The following is a 15,624-nucleotide window of genomic DNA, read 5'->3' on the forward strand; positions in this document are numbered from 1 at the left end:
TGAGTAAGGTTGGAGATAAGAGTTTCTCTTAACAAGAGAAGAGCTCTGCAAAAACCTTGGGGAATGATCCAGGGGGCCTAGATATTTAAAATATTCTGAATTCTAAGTGTACAGTTTTCCAGTTGTGTATAGCTCTTCATTAAGTTGTAATCTCGGGTTATGGAATTAAATAGGAATTAGCAATTCGAAAGTTGGAAGTTTTTAAAAGTAAAATTCAGGTTTTGATTTTTACAAATTACATTTTCTGTTGACGCTGAGTCTTCTGTTGTTCCTTTGGGGAGAGAAATAAAAGAGAAAGACCAAGGGCTGGAACTCAGATACAGCCTCCAGTAACGGCTGTGTAGTAGAATGTTGGAGTGCTTGTTCATGGGCACCATAATGCTACTATGATCAGCATTTGGATGAAGAGGGACTATATAGACATACTAGAGTTAATATTTGATTGATTTATAATAGATAGGGTACAGTATTTGATCCTCTGATTTTTACCTTATTCTGAATTATCTACCTGTAGTCATCTGACAATCAAATAACTCCCCATCAACTTATTGATATTTAGCTCTATCCTGTCTCTGCAGTCATAGTCTCTAATGTCAGGTTACCCACACACTCCATGATTCAACAAGCCCTGAAAATTTGTGGAACTCTACTTTTTAGCACTTGTGACCCTTTCACCTTTTCAACCAAAGTGACTGTTCAGTGTTATGACTTTGTCATCTTGACACATAGCTTGCAAAGGCAATGGATTCCCATCTTGGTTTCTTAAAGTATAGATGTTCGAAAGTATGCCAGATACTCTAAATTATTGACGTCTGTTAAATGGGAGCTTTTCAAAGATCAAAGAATTGTTCAACAAGTGCTAAACTTTGACATACTTCTTGCATTTTCTTTCAGGTTAACAATAAATGCCCTTGCCCAGAAGCTCAATTCTTACTGGAAGGAAAAAACATCTCAATATAATTTTGAGACCTCAGCTGTAGCCAGGCCAATACCGTAAGTAATAGATATAGAATATGAATGTATTAGGGATAATATCCATAGATCAAATGGAAGGAACAAGGGTAATGTGTCCAGAGTTGGTTTCTGCTAGTGGATTCGTGGTCTCACTCACTTCAAGAATAAAGCTGCAAACCTTCCTGGTGAGTGTTACAGCTCTTAAAGATGGCACGGACCCAAAGAGTGAGTGGTAGCAAGGTTTATTGTGAACAGCGAAAGGACAAAGCTGCCACAGCTTGTAAGGGGACCCGAGTGGGTTGCCGCTGCTTGCTGGGGTGGCCAGCTTTTATTCCTTTATTGTTCCCTCCCATGTTCCGTTTCTGTCCTATCAGAGTGCCCTTTTTTCAATCCTCCCCACGATTGGCTACTTTTAGAATCCTGCTGATTGGTGCGTTTTACAGAGTGCTGATTGGTACGTTTTACAATCCTCTTGTAAGACAGGAAAGTTCCCTAAGTCCCCACTTGACCTAGGAAGTCCAGGTGGCCTCACCTCTCAGTAAGATGGTGCTTTTCACATCAGGAAGTTTAATTGATTAAAAATAGGAAGTCACAGGTACTAATTGCTTCATTCTCTAAACCTCTTCATTCTGCTTTAACACATTTATGGTCTGGATCATAAATGTGATGAGTTGAGTACTGTCAATTTAAAACTGGTAGTGTGATATAGTAGAACATTATGGCTATTTAAATCAAACATTCCTGGGTTGAAAATCTGGTTCTGCGTTTTAATAGTTGAGTGAGCTTGGGTAAGTAAGTTACTTCACCTGTCTGAATATATTAACTTAGGTGACATGCATTTTTAGCACAGTGACTGGCATATAGTAGGTGTTCAGACATGTTAGCAAACTTCCCTTTTTTTTTTTTAATTCCTAGTGAATATTGCTGGGACTATACCAGTACATGAGAGTAGAAATAGAGAACCCAGTATGTTAAAGAAAAGGTAGAATTTATTGACTCTAAGACAAGTCAGGTAAGGAGCATAATACAGAGGATCGAATGTGTAGCAACACATACACAGTCAGTTACACTACCATCAGGACAAACATTAGAGTGGTAGAAGTTCTTTTTGGAGTAGGTACCTGTTATTTTAATTATTAGGCAAATGTATGATATAAAATTTTATTTCAAATGCAACCTAATGGCTGTATTACCCTCTTATGTTTTTTAATTTTATTTTAAAATTTTATTTATTTTTAAATTATCTTTAAGTTCTAGGGTACATGTGCACAATGTGCAGGTTCGTTACATATGTGTACATGTGCCGTGTTGGTGTGCTGCACCCGTTAATTCATCATTTACATTAGATATATCTCCTAATGCTATCCCTCCCCCCTCCCCCCACTCCACAGCAGGCCCTGGTGTGATGTTCCCCTTCCTGTGTCCAAGTGATCTCATTGTTCAATTCCCACCTATGAGTGAGAACATGCGGTATTTGGCTTTTGGTCCTTGTGATAGTTTGCTGAGAGTGATGGTTTCCAGCTTCATCCATGTCCCTACAAAGGACATGAACTCATCCTTTTTTATGGCTGCATGGTATTCCATGGTGTATATGTGTCACATTTTCTTAATCCAGTCTATCATTGATGGACATTTGAGTTGGTTCCGAGTCTTTGCTATTGTGAATAGTGCCACAGTAAACATACGTGTGCATGTGTCTTTATAGCAGCATGATTTATAATCCTTTGGGTATATACCCAGTAATGGGATGGCTGGGTCAAATGGTATTTTTAGTTCTAGATCCTTGAGGAATTGTCACACTGTCTTCCACAATGGTTGAACTAGTTTACAGTCCCACCAACAGTGTGAAAGTGTTCCCATTTCTCCACATCCTCTCTAGCACCTGTTGTTTCCTGACTTTTTAATGATCGCCATTCTAACTGGTATGAGATGGTATCTCATTGTGGTTTTGATTTGCATTTCTCTGATGGCCAGTGATGATGAGCATTTTTTCATGTGTCTGTTGGCTGCATAAATGTCTTCTTTTGCGAAGTGTCTGTTCATATCCTTTGCCCATTTTTTGATGGGGTTGTTTTTTTTCTTGTAAATTTGTTTGAGTTCTTTGTAGATTCTGGATATTAGCCCTTTGTCAGATGAGTAGATTACGAAAATTTTCTCCCATTCTATAGGTTGCCTGTCCCTCTGATGGTAGTTTCTTTTGCTGTGCAGAAGCTCTTTAGTTCAATTAGATCCCATTTGTCAATTTTGACTTTTGTTGCAATTGCTTTTGGTATTTTAGACATGAAATCCTTGCCCATGCCTATGTCCTGAATGGTATTGCCTAGGTTTTCTTCTAAGGTTTTTATGGTTTTAGGTCTAACATTTAAGTCTTTAATCCATCTTGAATTGATTTTTGTGTAAGGTGTAAGGAAGGGATCCAGTTTCAGCTTTCTACATATGGCTAGCCAGTTTTCCCAGCACCATTTATTAAATAGGGAATCCTTTCTCCATTTATTGTTTTTGTCAGGTTTGTCAAAGATCAGATGGTTGTCAGCTCATGGCCATCCTCCATAGTTTTCAAAGAAGTACAAACTAAGATGAGATGCCATTTTTTGCCTTTCAAATTAGCAGTGATTAATGCAGTGAAACCAATGTTCACATACTGCTAGAGAGTGTGTGTGCTGGAAGCAGAACTGTAACAATGGTAATTATTGAACACTTACTTATATGTCAGGCACTGTTCTAAGTTCTTTACATGCAGTGATTTATTTAATCATCACAACAACCCTGTCTGTTAGATATTATTGTTACTTCTTTGTAGATGTAGAGACTGATACACCAAGAACTTTAGTAACTTGCTTTAGGTTAGACAAGCAGCAAGTGGTAGACCTAAGGTTCGAATATAGGTTCGAAATCAGGTCCCCCAAACCTAAGTTCTTAACTGCTGCTTTCTTCTGGAGGGATGCAATGAGGGGAATGTAGTACAGCCGCCTCAGCTACCTATTTCCTGAAAGCATGGGCTAAAAGCCTCTCCTATCTGCCTGGATTGAGGGATCTACCATGATCTGCATGGAACCTGAAACAGACGGTTGCTACCTCTAAGCGTGCCTATCCCTGAGAGAGTAATACTGGCACCCTGCAAGAGACTCTCCTGTGCATATGCATGTAGAACCAAAGCTAATATCATCTTTCTTCTCCCCTCCCACTACTGCTGAAGCTGCTTTTTACTGACTCTGGCTCTAAAACAGTGGCTGTCTAGAAATACATAGACACCAGAGGTCAGGCCTGAGCTTACAGCTTAGAGGTTGCAAGGCTGGAACAGCCTGGAGCTAGGAAATAGGAAGCTGTAGATCCAAAAATGTGCACAAACTTTCTTTGTTCAAACAGGGTTTTTAAAAAAAAGAGGGCATTGTATTTCAGTGGTAGAATTATGAGTGCCTTTTATTTTCTGTATATATTTCTCTATTTTCTAGCTTTTAATATTGAGCTTATATTACTTTTATATTTAGAAAAAAGCACATTTTAAAGCCGGGCACGGTGGCTCACACCTGTAATCCCAGCACTTTGGGAGGCCGAGGCAGGTGGATTGCTTCATCTCAGGAGTTCAAGACCAGCCTGGGCAACATGTTGAAACCCCATCTCTACCAAAAGTACAAACATTAGCTGGGTGTGGTGGCGCATGCCTGTAGTCCCACAGCTACCTGGGAGGCTGAGGTGGGAGGATTGCTTGAGCCCAGGAGGCAGAGGTTGTAGTGTACTGAAATTGTGCCACAGCACTCTAGCCTGGGAGACAGAGTGAGACCCTGTCTAAAAGGAAACAACAACAAGAAAAGTAAAAAGCACAATTTAAGATGTTAAGAAAATTATTGAACTAGACGTAAAAGAACCGCACCAGTCTGTTGAAATATCTAGTATGAGAGCAGTGTAAATATAACATGCATAAATTTCATCCTGGGCTAAATTACATGTTAGTGAAATTGGCTGAGGTGTCCCTCTTCTTGCTTTGTGTGTCTTTTCTCCAGCCTTCTTTGTTCTCACTCTAGCCTGTCTTTTATACCTTAGGTACTGAGTACTTCTGTCATTATAAGGGCCACTTTCTTTCTCAGAGAAACAAATTCACTCTAAAGTGTAGGTAACTGAGGGGAATGGGAGTGGGTATGCATTTTAAGAGTTGAACTCTGGAAGAGTTTTGTCTTAATTTAACCCCATTGTTGTCTGGAGCCACCATTTCTAGTTATGAAATTTAATCAGATTTATATTACTTTTTAACATTAACTTTGGGAATATCAACCTTGTAAAATTTTGATTGAAGTATTATAAGCAAAGGGTTTTTCTTGAGAGGGAAACAAAAAGGAATAAGGAGTCTCTGTAGGGAAATGGGGGAGATGTTTTAATGGCAATGCTTCTATGACTCCCATAAATGCATTTTAAGCCTGTTACGTGATTGCACAGAAGCAAACAAAATGATTCTATGTGTTTTGTTTCTTGGTAATATAGTAATAAACAGAATTTTTCCAAGTTAATAAATTTTAGAGTTAAAATTATCCTATTGTTTGCTTGGAACAAGTGCTACCAGGATAAAAATTATTTAAAAAATTTTGTTGCAATAGCTTTTGGGGTATAAGTGGTTTTTGGTTACGGGATAAATATTATTGACGTCCATAAAAGTAGCTCACCATGTTAATACTTGTAACTATTTTTCCTATCCATATTTGCTATAGTTCTATCATTTTATCTGTGAAGTTAAAAATATATACATTTGGGCACTGAGATGATAACATTCCCAACACATTTCATATATGAAATTAGGTTCTTTCTCTTTTAGACTGCACCTTTCTAATTTAAGACAAAGCACAGAGCTAAGATATACACAGTCACCCTTCCATTTTCCTTCATTCAGGAGGGTTCCTGACCAGACATGGGTTCAGTGTGATGAGTGTCTTAAATGGAGGAAGCTTCCTGGCAAGATTGATCCATCCATGTTACCTGCAAGATGGTTTTGTTATTATAATTCCCATCCAAAGTACAGGTAAGGTTCCAGGACTCAATCTTATGCTCGAGGTAACTCCTGATTTATCTCTATAGTCTAAAACATTTTTCATGTCAGGTTCACACCCTTCAGCCTGGCATTCAAGGCCCTGTTCTACCTGACCCCACCTTACCTATCTAGCCTTACATTTCGTGGTATCTTAACACAAACTTTGTACTTGAGCCAGACCTGTGGCTTCACTATTCCCTACACATGCCATGCTTACTCTCATGTCCGTGACTTTGATAGTGTCATTCCTCTTGCTTGCAATGACTTTCCGCATTCCATTTGTCTATCCTCATCACATCCATCTGGGGAGGAAGTGTTTTGTGTGATGCTTTTCCTGTTGACCATAGTTTACAGTTATTTTACTCTGCTTTCCTCTGGTATTTGATTCTTGACGTTTGTTCACATATTGTTTTGTACTTTTTGGATGTTTTTCACATATGTATCTTTGAAGAGCTTTGGCTCTTCAAGAGGTTATAAACTCTTTGAGACCAAGGACTTTCCATTCCAGGTCAAGTCGATGATGTTCTTTATATGCTTCGTATTTGGAATCAGTGTTCTACAGTAGTACCTGTACCTGTTGTATATTCAGTGTTGTTTGTGTGTTTGGCTTCCTAATATACCATATGTTCCTTGCAACATCCAACATCTAAATAGTGTCTGGCATATCTGTGGGCATTAACTTTAAAAGTTTTTAAAAATTTGACTCAGTAGTCATATAGGTTCATAATAATAAGTCAGTGTGCTTCAATTCAGCTGTGACTTTCTTGAAATTCTTCTTGCAGGATAAATACTGATAGAAAGGTTCTAAAATGGGTATGCGTTTTAGGGGAAAATGTCTAAAATTGAAGAAGTTGAATGAACAAAGATTAGGTCTATAAATACAAACATTTCCTCATAGTCTCTAGATATGCATAAGTATCTTTCCATGAGAGTAAATGAGATTGTGTAATTAGAATATGGAACTGAGTACTTAGAAGTCTCATTTGTGAATACTTTATCTTTTAGTACAGGAGACATAACCTTGCAGGCCACTTTGCCCTTTTATAAACTGGGTATAATATAGCTGCCAATTATTGTTAAATTTTGTTTGTTTCTAGGATTACTTTTGACCACTGAATGTATTTTCTAGTACTCCTTTCAGTTTTTACTCCTAAAATTCTCTTTCTCATGCTTTACATATAACAAGGTTTTACAATTTGAATGGGATCTGAACTCTATAATGTTAGAGAGTTGTTAACCTGCATAGTTGTAAGGAAATTAAAAGGTAAAAGTGAAGGACCCAGTTTTTTTCCAAAGCATGATTTCTTCTCTATACTGCAGGAGATGCTCTGTTCCAGAGGAACACGAACTCACTGACGAAGACCTGTGCTTGAGCAAAGCTAAGAAACAGTTGAGTATACATGAGATGGTATTCTCTATCATAGGGTAGAGTAGCCTGACACTTCCTTATAGGACAGGGGAGTTTTGAGAAGAGAGAATTATTTTTGGTTCTTAAATAATTTCCCTCTTCACCTCTCGGCTCTCCCAGTTCTTTATTCCTTCTAATCATCTCTTGAATGTCTCAACTAGTGATTGTATTTAGTCTTTCTCCTCTCTTTCTCTCTCTCTCTCTCTCTCTGGTGGGGCACTTAAAATCTCACTTCAGTAACCTAGTTCAGAAAGGCACCCTCAGTTACTCAATGAGGCTCACAGTATTTGTTATTTGGAAGGAATATTATAACCTAAATCTACAATTGGCAGTCCATTTCAAACTGAGAAGTTACATGAGTGAATTAAATAGCATTTTTGTCTTCTCCTAGAGAACAAACTGTTGAGGAGAAGAAGAAGATGCCTACGGAAAATGAGAACCACCAGGTGAGAGGCAGTGTACACCCTTATCGTTCTCACACAACATTTTCCCCAGCAGAGAATATAAGTTGAAGGAAGCAGCAATCTTGAAAGCTGCATAGAAATAACAAACAATTTCTTTTGGTGGTCTTTTTTCATTGAATCTTTTGGTTTTGCTTTGCTCTGCTGTCACTGATGTTTAGATCACCAGAAATAGAAGAGTCAAATCGTTTATCTTCCAGATTTGGATTCAGTACTGAATCTGGACAGTATGAATGTCACATTCAATGTCACAGAATATTCAGGGTTGTGTTCCATCCTCATACAGGCTTCTCCTGTTAAGTGTCTGCTTTTCCTGTCTCTTTTCTTCTAGGATTCAGGGGTGATCCCTTCCTCCTTCCTCTTGGGAAGAAGGGGTGGTTCTTTGTACTCCTCTCCGATCCCTGCTTTCAGGCTGGCTGGCTTTATAAAAACTCTGCTGTTTTGAATTTTCAGGAGCACTGTCTCTCGGACATGGTTGCCCAGCTCCGGACGCTGAAGGGTGCAATAAGGTTGGCCGTCCTTTCAGGGACACTCCTTTCCTGACAGCCACCATAGCACCCATATATCTTCCCCTCCCAACCGTGCCTTTCTGCATGATTTCCCTCTTGACCCTCTTTCCCAGAGAGATCTACTAGTCGCATGTTAGATTCACCTTCCACCCACTCAATCAGGGTAGGTCAGACTGGTGAGGATAGAGGCAATTTAATACTAACTCTTCTTCTGATATCCTGCCAAGACCCAGGCATATGAATAATCAGGTTTCATACCCTAATGCCTTGGTTTAATTGTCTGATGTAGAGATTGAGAGATTTCCTAGGACTGCCCTGTTCTCATTCAGTTTGCCTCCCGTATATTTTCCCTCACCTTAATCATTCATAGTATTTTCATGAGCTGGCTCTCCCACAAGATCCAGATGCATGTCTGTGTGTGTGTGTATACTATGAATATATGTTAGTCTGTCGCATGTATTTCTCCCAAACTGGCACAGACACTTGCTGCAGTGCATTTTCCCACCATCCCTACCCTCATCACACATCTCAGAGGAGTGAAAACTCAGCCTTAAACTGGGTCACAAGAGAGAATTAGACAGTGATTGGGGGCCTGGGTTTATACTGGGGATGGGATAATTCTAGGAGCCAGTAAGTAAGCTGGGGGAGGTCTGTTTGGTGTCCAGCTGATAAGGTTGATAACTGAATACGCCTGGGTTCAGTGTTCTAGTGTACATTACTGTGCACTGTTTGTTTTGTGTAGGAAATGATTTCTTTTTATTTGGCCAAGCATTCTTTCCTAGCATCAAAAGGATTGACTCATCCTTTGACATTTGGTTTGAATTTGAGACTTTTACAAATCATTTCTGTCTTTTCTAGGTATTCAGTAATCCACCAAAGATCCTTACTATTCAAGAAATGGCTGGATTGAATAACAAGACAATTGGATATGAGGGAATTCATAGCCCTAGTGTGCTTCCATCTGGTGGAGAAGAAAGCAGATCACCTTCTCTTCAACTTAAGCCTCTGGATTCCAGTGTTTTTCAGTTTTCCAGGTGACTAAAAAGCATGATCTCTTGTCAATAGTAAGCTTTAGGGTCTGTTTTCCTATAGAGTAAGTTGGTATGTTTTACCTTGTTTCTATTTTTTCTAAGGCCTAGCATGGAATTTAGAAGTAGAAACACAATTTTAAGTTGATAGAATTGTGTGTTGCATGTACCTCCAGTTTTTCAGTATTATAACTGCTGTATCAGGTCTGTAATTTTGAGGTGATCATTTGCTGATGCTCTTTTTATGTATCATGTATTCACATTATATTGGGAATTGTGAAATAATAGGCAAAATTTGAAAAGTGTAAAATACTACACAAATAAGGTAATGTTATTTCGATAAGCTTTGTTCCTTTTCTTCAGTGTATGGATATTGAAGTTCTCTGGGGCCTCATAGGCCTAGCACGTGTTGGCCACATATAAAAATAACTATTATATATTTGTGCCATTAGGTAAGCTTTATCATCTGTTGTTTCCTATAATAAATTATTAGTATAAGTTTAGCATTGGACTTTACTTGTTCACCTTCTAGCACCTCATCAGTGTTATTTTGTGTCTTCATAACAAGAAGGAGCATAACTGTTCTTTTTCTTACATATCAGAAGTATTTAAAGCATTGAAGGATCTGACTGCCCATTTACTGCCATGGGACTGAACTTAGTACTCCTAATTATGACTCTTTGCTTTCTCCTCTCTATTCTGCTTCTCACTCTTATAGGGTCAAGCCATATAGGGCAGGGACAGGGTTGCTCTCTAATAGTAGAAATGTCTATGTTCATCAGTAATATGACTATTATATAGTGGGATGTGAATTATTATTATTTTTTTTTGAGACGGAGTTTCACTCTTGTTGCCCAGGCTGGAGTGCAATGGCACAATATTGGCTCACCACAACCTCCCCCTCCCGGGTTCAAGCGATTCTCCTGCTTCAGCCTTCCGAGTAGCTAGGATTACAGGCATGTGCCACCATGCCTGGCTAATTTTGTATTTTTAGTAGAGACGGGGTTTCTCCATGTTGGTCAGGCTGGTCTTGAACTCCCGACCTCAGGTGATCCACCCACCTCAGCCTCCCAAAGTGCCAGGATTACAGGAGTGAGCCACCATGCCCAGTCGGGATGTGAACTTTTTAGTGACTATTTTCAGTTTGGATATCTTCTTAACATATTGTAGAATAGTCAGTGGAATACATAATAGGATAAAGTGACTCCTGGTTGGTGGTTTCTTTTTCTCTGTGTTTCTGAGTTCGAGACCAGCCTGGACGACACAGCAAAATCTCATCTCTTAAAAAAAAAAAAAAATGCACAATAGAACAGTGCCTTGGAATATAGTAGGTACTCAATAAGTAATGGTTGAATCTGAGTCATATTTAAGAAGCAGTTTCTAAGATTGAATTTTATAGCAATGGGATAAGAAATAGAATCCAACCTTAGTCTCAGGAGCTTGAGCCTAATTATACCATTTCCATGCATACTTTTCCAACTCCCATTTTAGGTTGGGAGGGGTGTACTGTAAATGCTAAGTGTTTTTGAAGCACATTGTTACCTTTTTACCCTGGGCTCCTGGAGATGCTCATATATCACCATTGCTGCTGGAGTGTCAGGTGTCTTTGCTTTTGAAGACTATCCTTTCCCTACTGTGACCACTTTTCCTTTTTTTCCAGTGTTTCTTTTGTAACTCTGTAGTGGTTTTCGGTAACCTCAAGGGGATTACAAATGCTAATTTATATACTTATTTTATGAATGCAGTACAATAGAACTTCCATTGGGTGGCATACTTCATCAGTCTCTGTTGGAATTTTTATATGAGTCTTTATAGATTGCTATATCGAGAGTGAGGTTTTGGCTGTAGAGGACAGGTAAAGTACATTGACCATTCATGTGTAATTTTTATTTATTGAGAATAAAATTATTTTAAGAGAAAGAGATACATAAGAGGTATGTGATAGTTGCTGTTGCTAATGTCAAATATGTTACATAAGATCAGTAAATGATGATTGTGTCATTTCAGGTTACCCTTTTTGAGGGAATCACATTGATTGGGCTGAGACTACCTTTTTATGGGAGAAAATGGAGTTAAGAGTCTAGTAAAATATATAGGATTTCTGATAAAACATTAAGGTTTAATCAAGAGTTACAAAGGTCTTCTGTTATTATCAGCATACGAAGCTGATAAGGGTCCTTGGGTCATGTAGTTCAGCTTACTAACTCTAGATAAAATAAAGCCTACAGTATCCAAGAAAACACATTTAAGTTCTAGTGGGGTAGTTTAGCAGGAGCTCCACAGGTGTCACTGGAAACAGCTCTGTGAGTCCCACAAATCTAGCAAGGGAAGGAGAGGACCTGCAATAAAGAATAGGTTCCACCAGGCCGGGCGCGGTGGCTCAAGCCTGTAATCCCAGCACTTTGGGAGGTCAAGACGGGCGGATCGTGAGGTCAGGAGATTGAGACCATTCTGGCTAACACGGTGAAACCCCGTCTTTACTAAAAAAAATACAAAAACTAGCTGGGCGAGGTGGCGGACGCCTGTAGTCCCAGCTACTCGGGAGGCTGAGGCAGGAGAATGGCATAAACCCAGGAGGCAGAGCTTGCAGTGAGCTGAGATCCGGCCACTGCACTCCAGCCTGGGTGACAGAGCGAGACTCCATCTCAAAAAAAAAAAAAAAAAAAAAAAAGAATAGGTTCCACCAGTATGTAAGCAGGTATAACCTTTTAGGGGAAGACAGCTTATTTCTGTTAAAGGAAATAATCCCTTTCTATTTGTTCATTCTACGTGTATAATCACACCACATAATGACATCTTGTTCAGTAACAAGATGTCACATACACAACAGTTATCCCATAAACTTTCAATACTGTATTTTTACTGTACCTTTTGTATATTTAGATATATTTGATATGCAAATACCATTTTGTTACATTGCCTATAGTATTCACTACAGTCACAGGTTTATAGCCTAGGAGCAATAGGCGATTGCCTAGGTATGTAGTAGGCTATGCCATCTGGGTTTGTGTAAGGACTATGATGTTTGCACAATGAGAAAATTGTCTAACAATGGATTTCTCAGAGCATATGCCCATCAATAAGTAATGCACGACTGTATTTGAGTGCCTATTTTATGAAAGGCCCTGTTCTAGGGTAGTGATAAGGTCAAAGTTTGATATGTAAGGTATCCCCAATATTTACATATAAAATGCATAAGTTTTCTTTCTTTCTTTCTTTTTTTTGACAGTCTCGCTCTGTCGCCCAGGCTGGAGTGCAGTGGTGCAATCTTGGCTCACTGCAACCTCCGCCTCCTGGGTTCAAGCGATTCTCCTGCCTAAGCCTCCTGAGTAGCTGGGATTACAGGTGCGTGCCACCATGCCTGGCTAATTTTTGTATTTTTAGAAGAGACGGAGTTTCACCATGTTGGTCAGGCTGGTCTCAAACTCCTGACCTTGTGATGTGCCCGCCTTGGCCTCCCAAAGTGCTGGGGTTACAGGCATGAGCCACTGCACCCGGCCAAATACATATAGTTCTCTTATGGGTGATACAAAATAAGATTTAAAGTGGCTGGGCGCAGTAGCTCACACCTCTTATACCAGCACTTGGGAGGCCAAGACAGGAGGGTTGCTTGAGCCCAGGAGTTTGAGACCAGCCTGGGCAACACAGTGAGATCTCTTCTCTACAAATAATAAAAAACATAGCTGGGTGTGGTGACGTGTGCCTGTGGTCCCAGCTACTCTGGAGGCTGAGGTGGGAGAATCACTTGAGCGTAGGCTGCAGTGAGCCAGCTGTGATTGTGCCACTGCACTCCAGTCTGGGCAACAGAGCAAGACCCTGTCTCAAAAAAAAAAAAAAGAAAGATCTAAAGTTACCGTAAGCATTTGAATGAAGGGAAGAATTAGTGACTGTAATTTATTTAGATATTTAGATTTGAGTAAGCTATATGTCAAAGGCTAATTAGTTCATATTTTTAAAGGTTAACAAGAAATTCTGAATTGCACTGTAATGGTGGAGGGAGAGAAGTAGAGACATTCTAATGTGTCTAAAGGAATACTTGAAATAACAAACAAGGGGTAGAAATAGAAGAACAATTTTGCAAATGAATAAGATTGATTCAGGGGCCAGTATTAACATTTAAAAATATTATCTGGGGAAACAACTTCCAGAATGGAGAAATGAGCATAGTGGACTCTCTCACCAACAAATAACTGTTTAACTTGTAAAAAGAATTAAATGGATATTCTGAAGGTGCAAAGTATAATAACTGATATGAAAAAAGGGACTAAAGAGCACATTACAGTTGGAAGGATAAAGAATAAAAAAAACTTGAAGATAGATCTGTTATAGATCATGAAATTTGAAGAACAGTGGAAAAGAAAAATGAACAGAGCTTCAGAGAAATGTAGAACGCCATGAAATGCACTAACATATGCATAATAGGAGTGCAAGAAGAATAGAAAATGAAGTAGAAAAAATATTTCAAGAAATCATGGCTAAAATCTTCCCAAAGTTGATGAAAAACATTAATGTATACATCTAAGAAGCTCAGCAAACTCAAAATAGGATAAATACAGAGATTCATAGCCAGACACATCATAGTGCAAATATTGAAAGCCAAAAGCAAAGAGAAAATGATTCATCATGTAGAAGAGAACCCCAAGATTAAAGTTGATGACTTCTCGTGAGAAAAAAATGGGAACAAGAAGGCAGCGTGATGACATATTCAAAGTACTGAATGAAAGACTGTCAACCAAGTATCTTAAATACAATAAAATTATCTTTAGGAAATAAAAGTGAACTAAATACATTGCTAGATAAACAAAAGCCGAAGGAATTTGTTGCCAGCAGACCTGCCTTACAAGAAATACTAGAGAGAGTTTTTTAGGATGAAAGCAAGCAATATCAGACAGTAATCTGAATTCACATGAAAAAGCAAAGAGTGCTTGTAAAAGTAATTGTGTGGTTAATTATAAAGCACAATACAATAGCATATTTCTTCCTCTTTCTATTCTTAACCGATTTAAATAATAGCAAAGCAATATATATGTATATAATTGCATATATATATTGGTTTATCATTGTGCTTATAACATATACACATGTAAAATATTTGACAAGAACAGCATAAAGGAGGTGGATGGGAATAAAGTTACATTGGAGTAAGGAAATGATGCCAGATAGTAAAAAATTGAAAATAAAAAGGTTAATGAAACAAACTCTAAATATGTACTTGCTCTACTTTCTTCTCTTGGTTTCCTTGGAAGATACAACACTGCATAAAGTAATAATTATAACAATGTATTATTAGATTCGTGAATGTTATACTAGAAGATATATGACGTAAAAAGAGGAACAGTAAAGGTAGGACAAAGGAACAAAGAAGGCATGACACCTGTAGAAAATTTAAAAACTAAATAGCAGATGTAAATTCTGCCTTATCAGTAACATAAAATGTGACTGGATTAAGCAATCCAATCAAAAGACAGATATCAGATTATATGTGTGTGTGTGTGTGTGTGTGTATATATATATATTTATTTATTTTTTTGAGACAGAGTCTTGCTCTGTCACCCAGGCTGGAGTGCAGTGGCATGATCTCGGCTCACTGCAAGCTCTGCCTCCCAGGTTCACACCATTCTTCTGCCTCAGCCTCCTGAGTAGCTGGGACTACAGGCGCCTGCCACCATGCCTGGCTAATTTTTTGTATTTTTAGTAGAGACGGGGTTTCACTGTGGTCTCGATCTCCTGACCCTGTGATCCGCCTGCCTCGGCCTCCCAAAGTCCTGGGATTACAGACATGAGCCACCACACCCAGCCTCAGATTATATATTTTTTAAAATGCAAATATACTATTTACAGGAAACACACTTTAGATGCAAAGATACAGATAGGTTGAAAGTAAAAGGATAGAAAAGATTCAACATGCAAACCTGGTTATACTAATATCAGACAAAATAGACTTTTGAATAAAAAAGGTTAGTGGGTATAAAGAGGGACATTTCATTGACGATAAAGTCCATCAGGAAGATGTAGTAACTACACTCACATATGGACCTAACTACACAGCCCCAGAAATACACAAAGCAAAAATGTAGAGAGAAATAGACAATTTAACAATAATAGTTGGAGACTTTAATGCCCTACTTTCAATAATGGATACAACAACTGGGAAGAAGATCAACAAGAAAATAGAAGACTTGAAGAACATTCTGAACCAACCAGACCTGACATATATACAGAAAACTTCACCCAACAACAACATAGT

General features: G+C 38.6%; 1 protein-coding gene across 3 annotated transcripts in view; it reads left to right on the forward strand.

Moving 5' to 3' along the window:
- MORC4 (MORC family CW-type zinc finger 4) overlaps positions 1-15,624 on the forward strand; it is a 60,327-nt gene that overhangs the window by 38,144 nt on the left and 6,559 nt on the right. For all 3 annotated transcript variants that reach the window (XM_007992476.3, XM_007992478.3, XM_073013491.1), the window contains 5 exons: positions 895-993; positions 5,834-5,962; positions 7,292-7,360; positions 7,771-7,825; positions 9,208-9,383. In XM_007992476.3, coding sequence (XP_007990667.1) covers positions 895-993; positions 5,834-5,962; positions 7,292-7,360; positions 7,771-7,825; positions 9,208-9,383 — 528 coding nt within the window. The remainder of the gene's footprint in view (positions 1-894; positions 994-5,833; positions 5,963-7,291; positions 7,361-7,770; positions 7,826-9,207; positions 9,384-15,624) is intronic.

The sequence above is a fragment of the Chlorocebus sabaeus genome, chromosome X (genome assembly GCF_047675955.1).
Source record: "Chlorocebus sabaeus isolate Y175 chromosome X, mChlSab1.0.hap1, whole genome shotgun sequence".
NCBI lineage: Eukaryota > Metazoa > Chordata > Mammalia > Primates > Cercopithecidae > Chlorocebus > Chlorocebus sabaeus.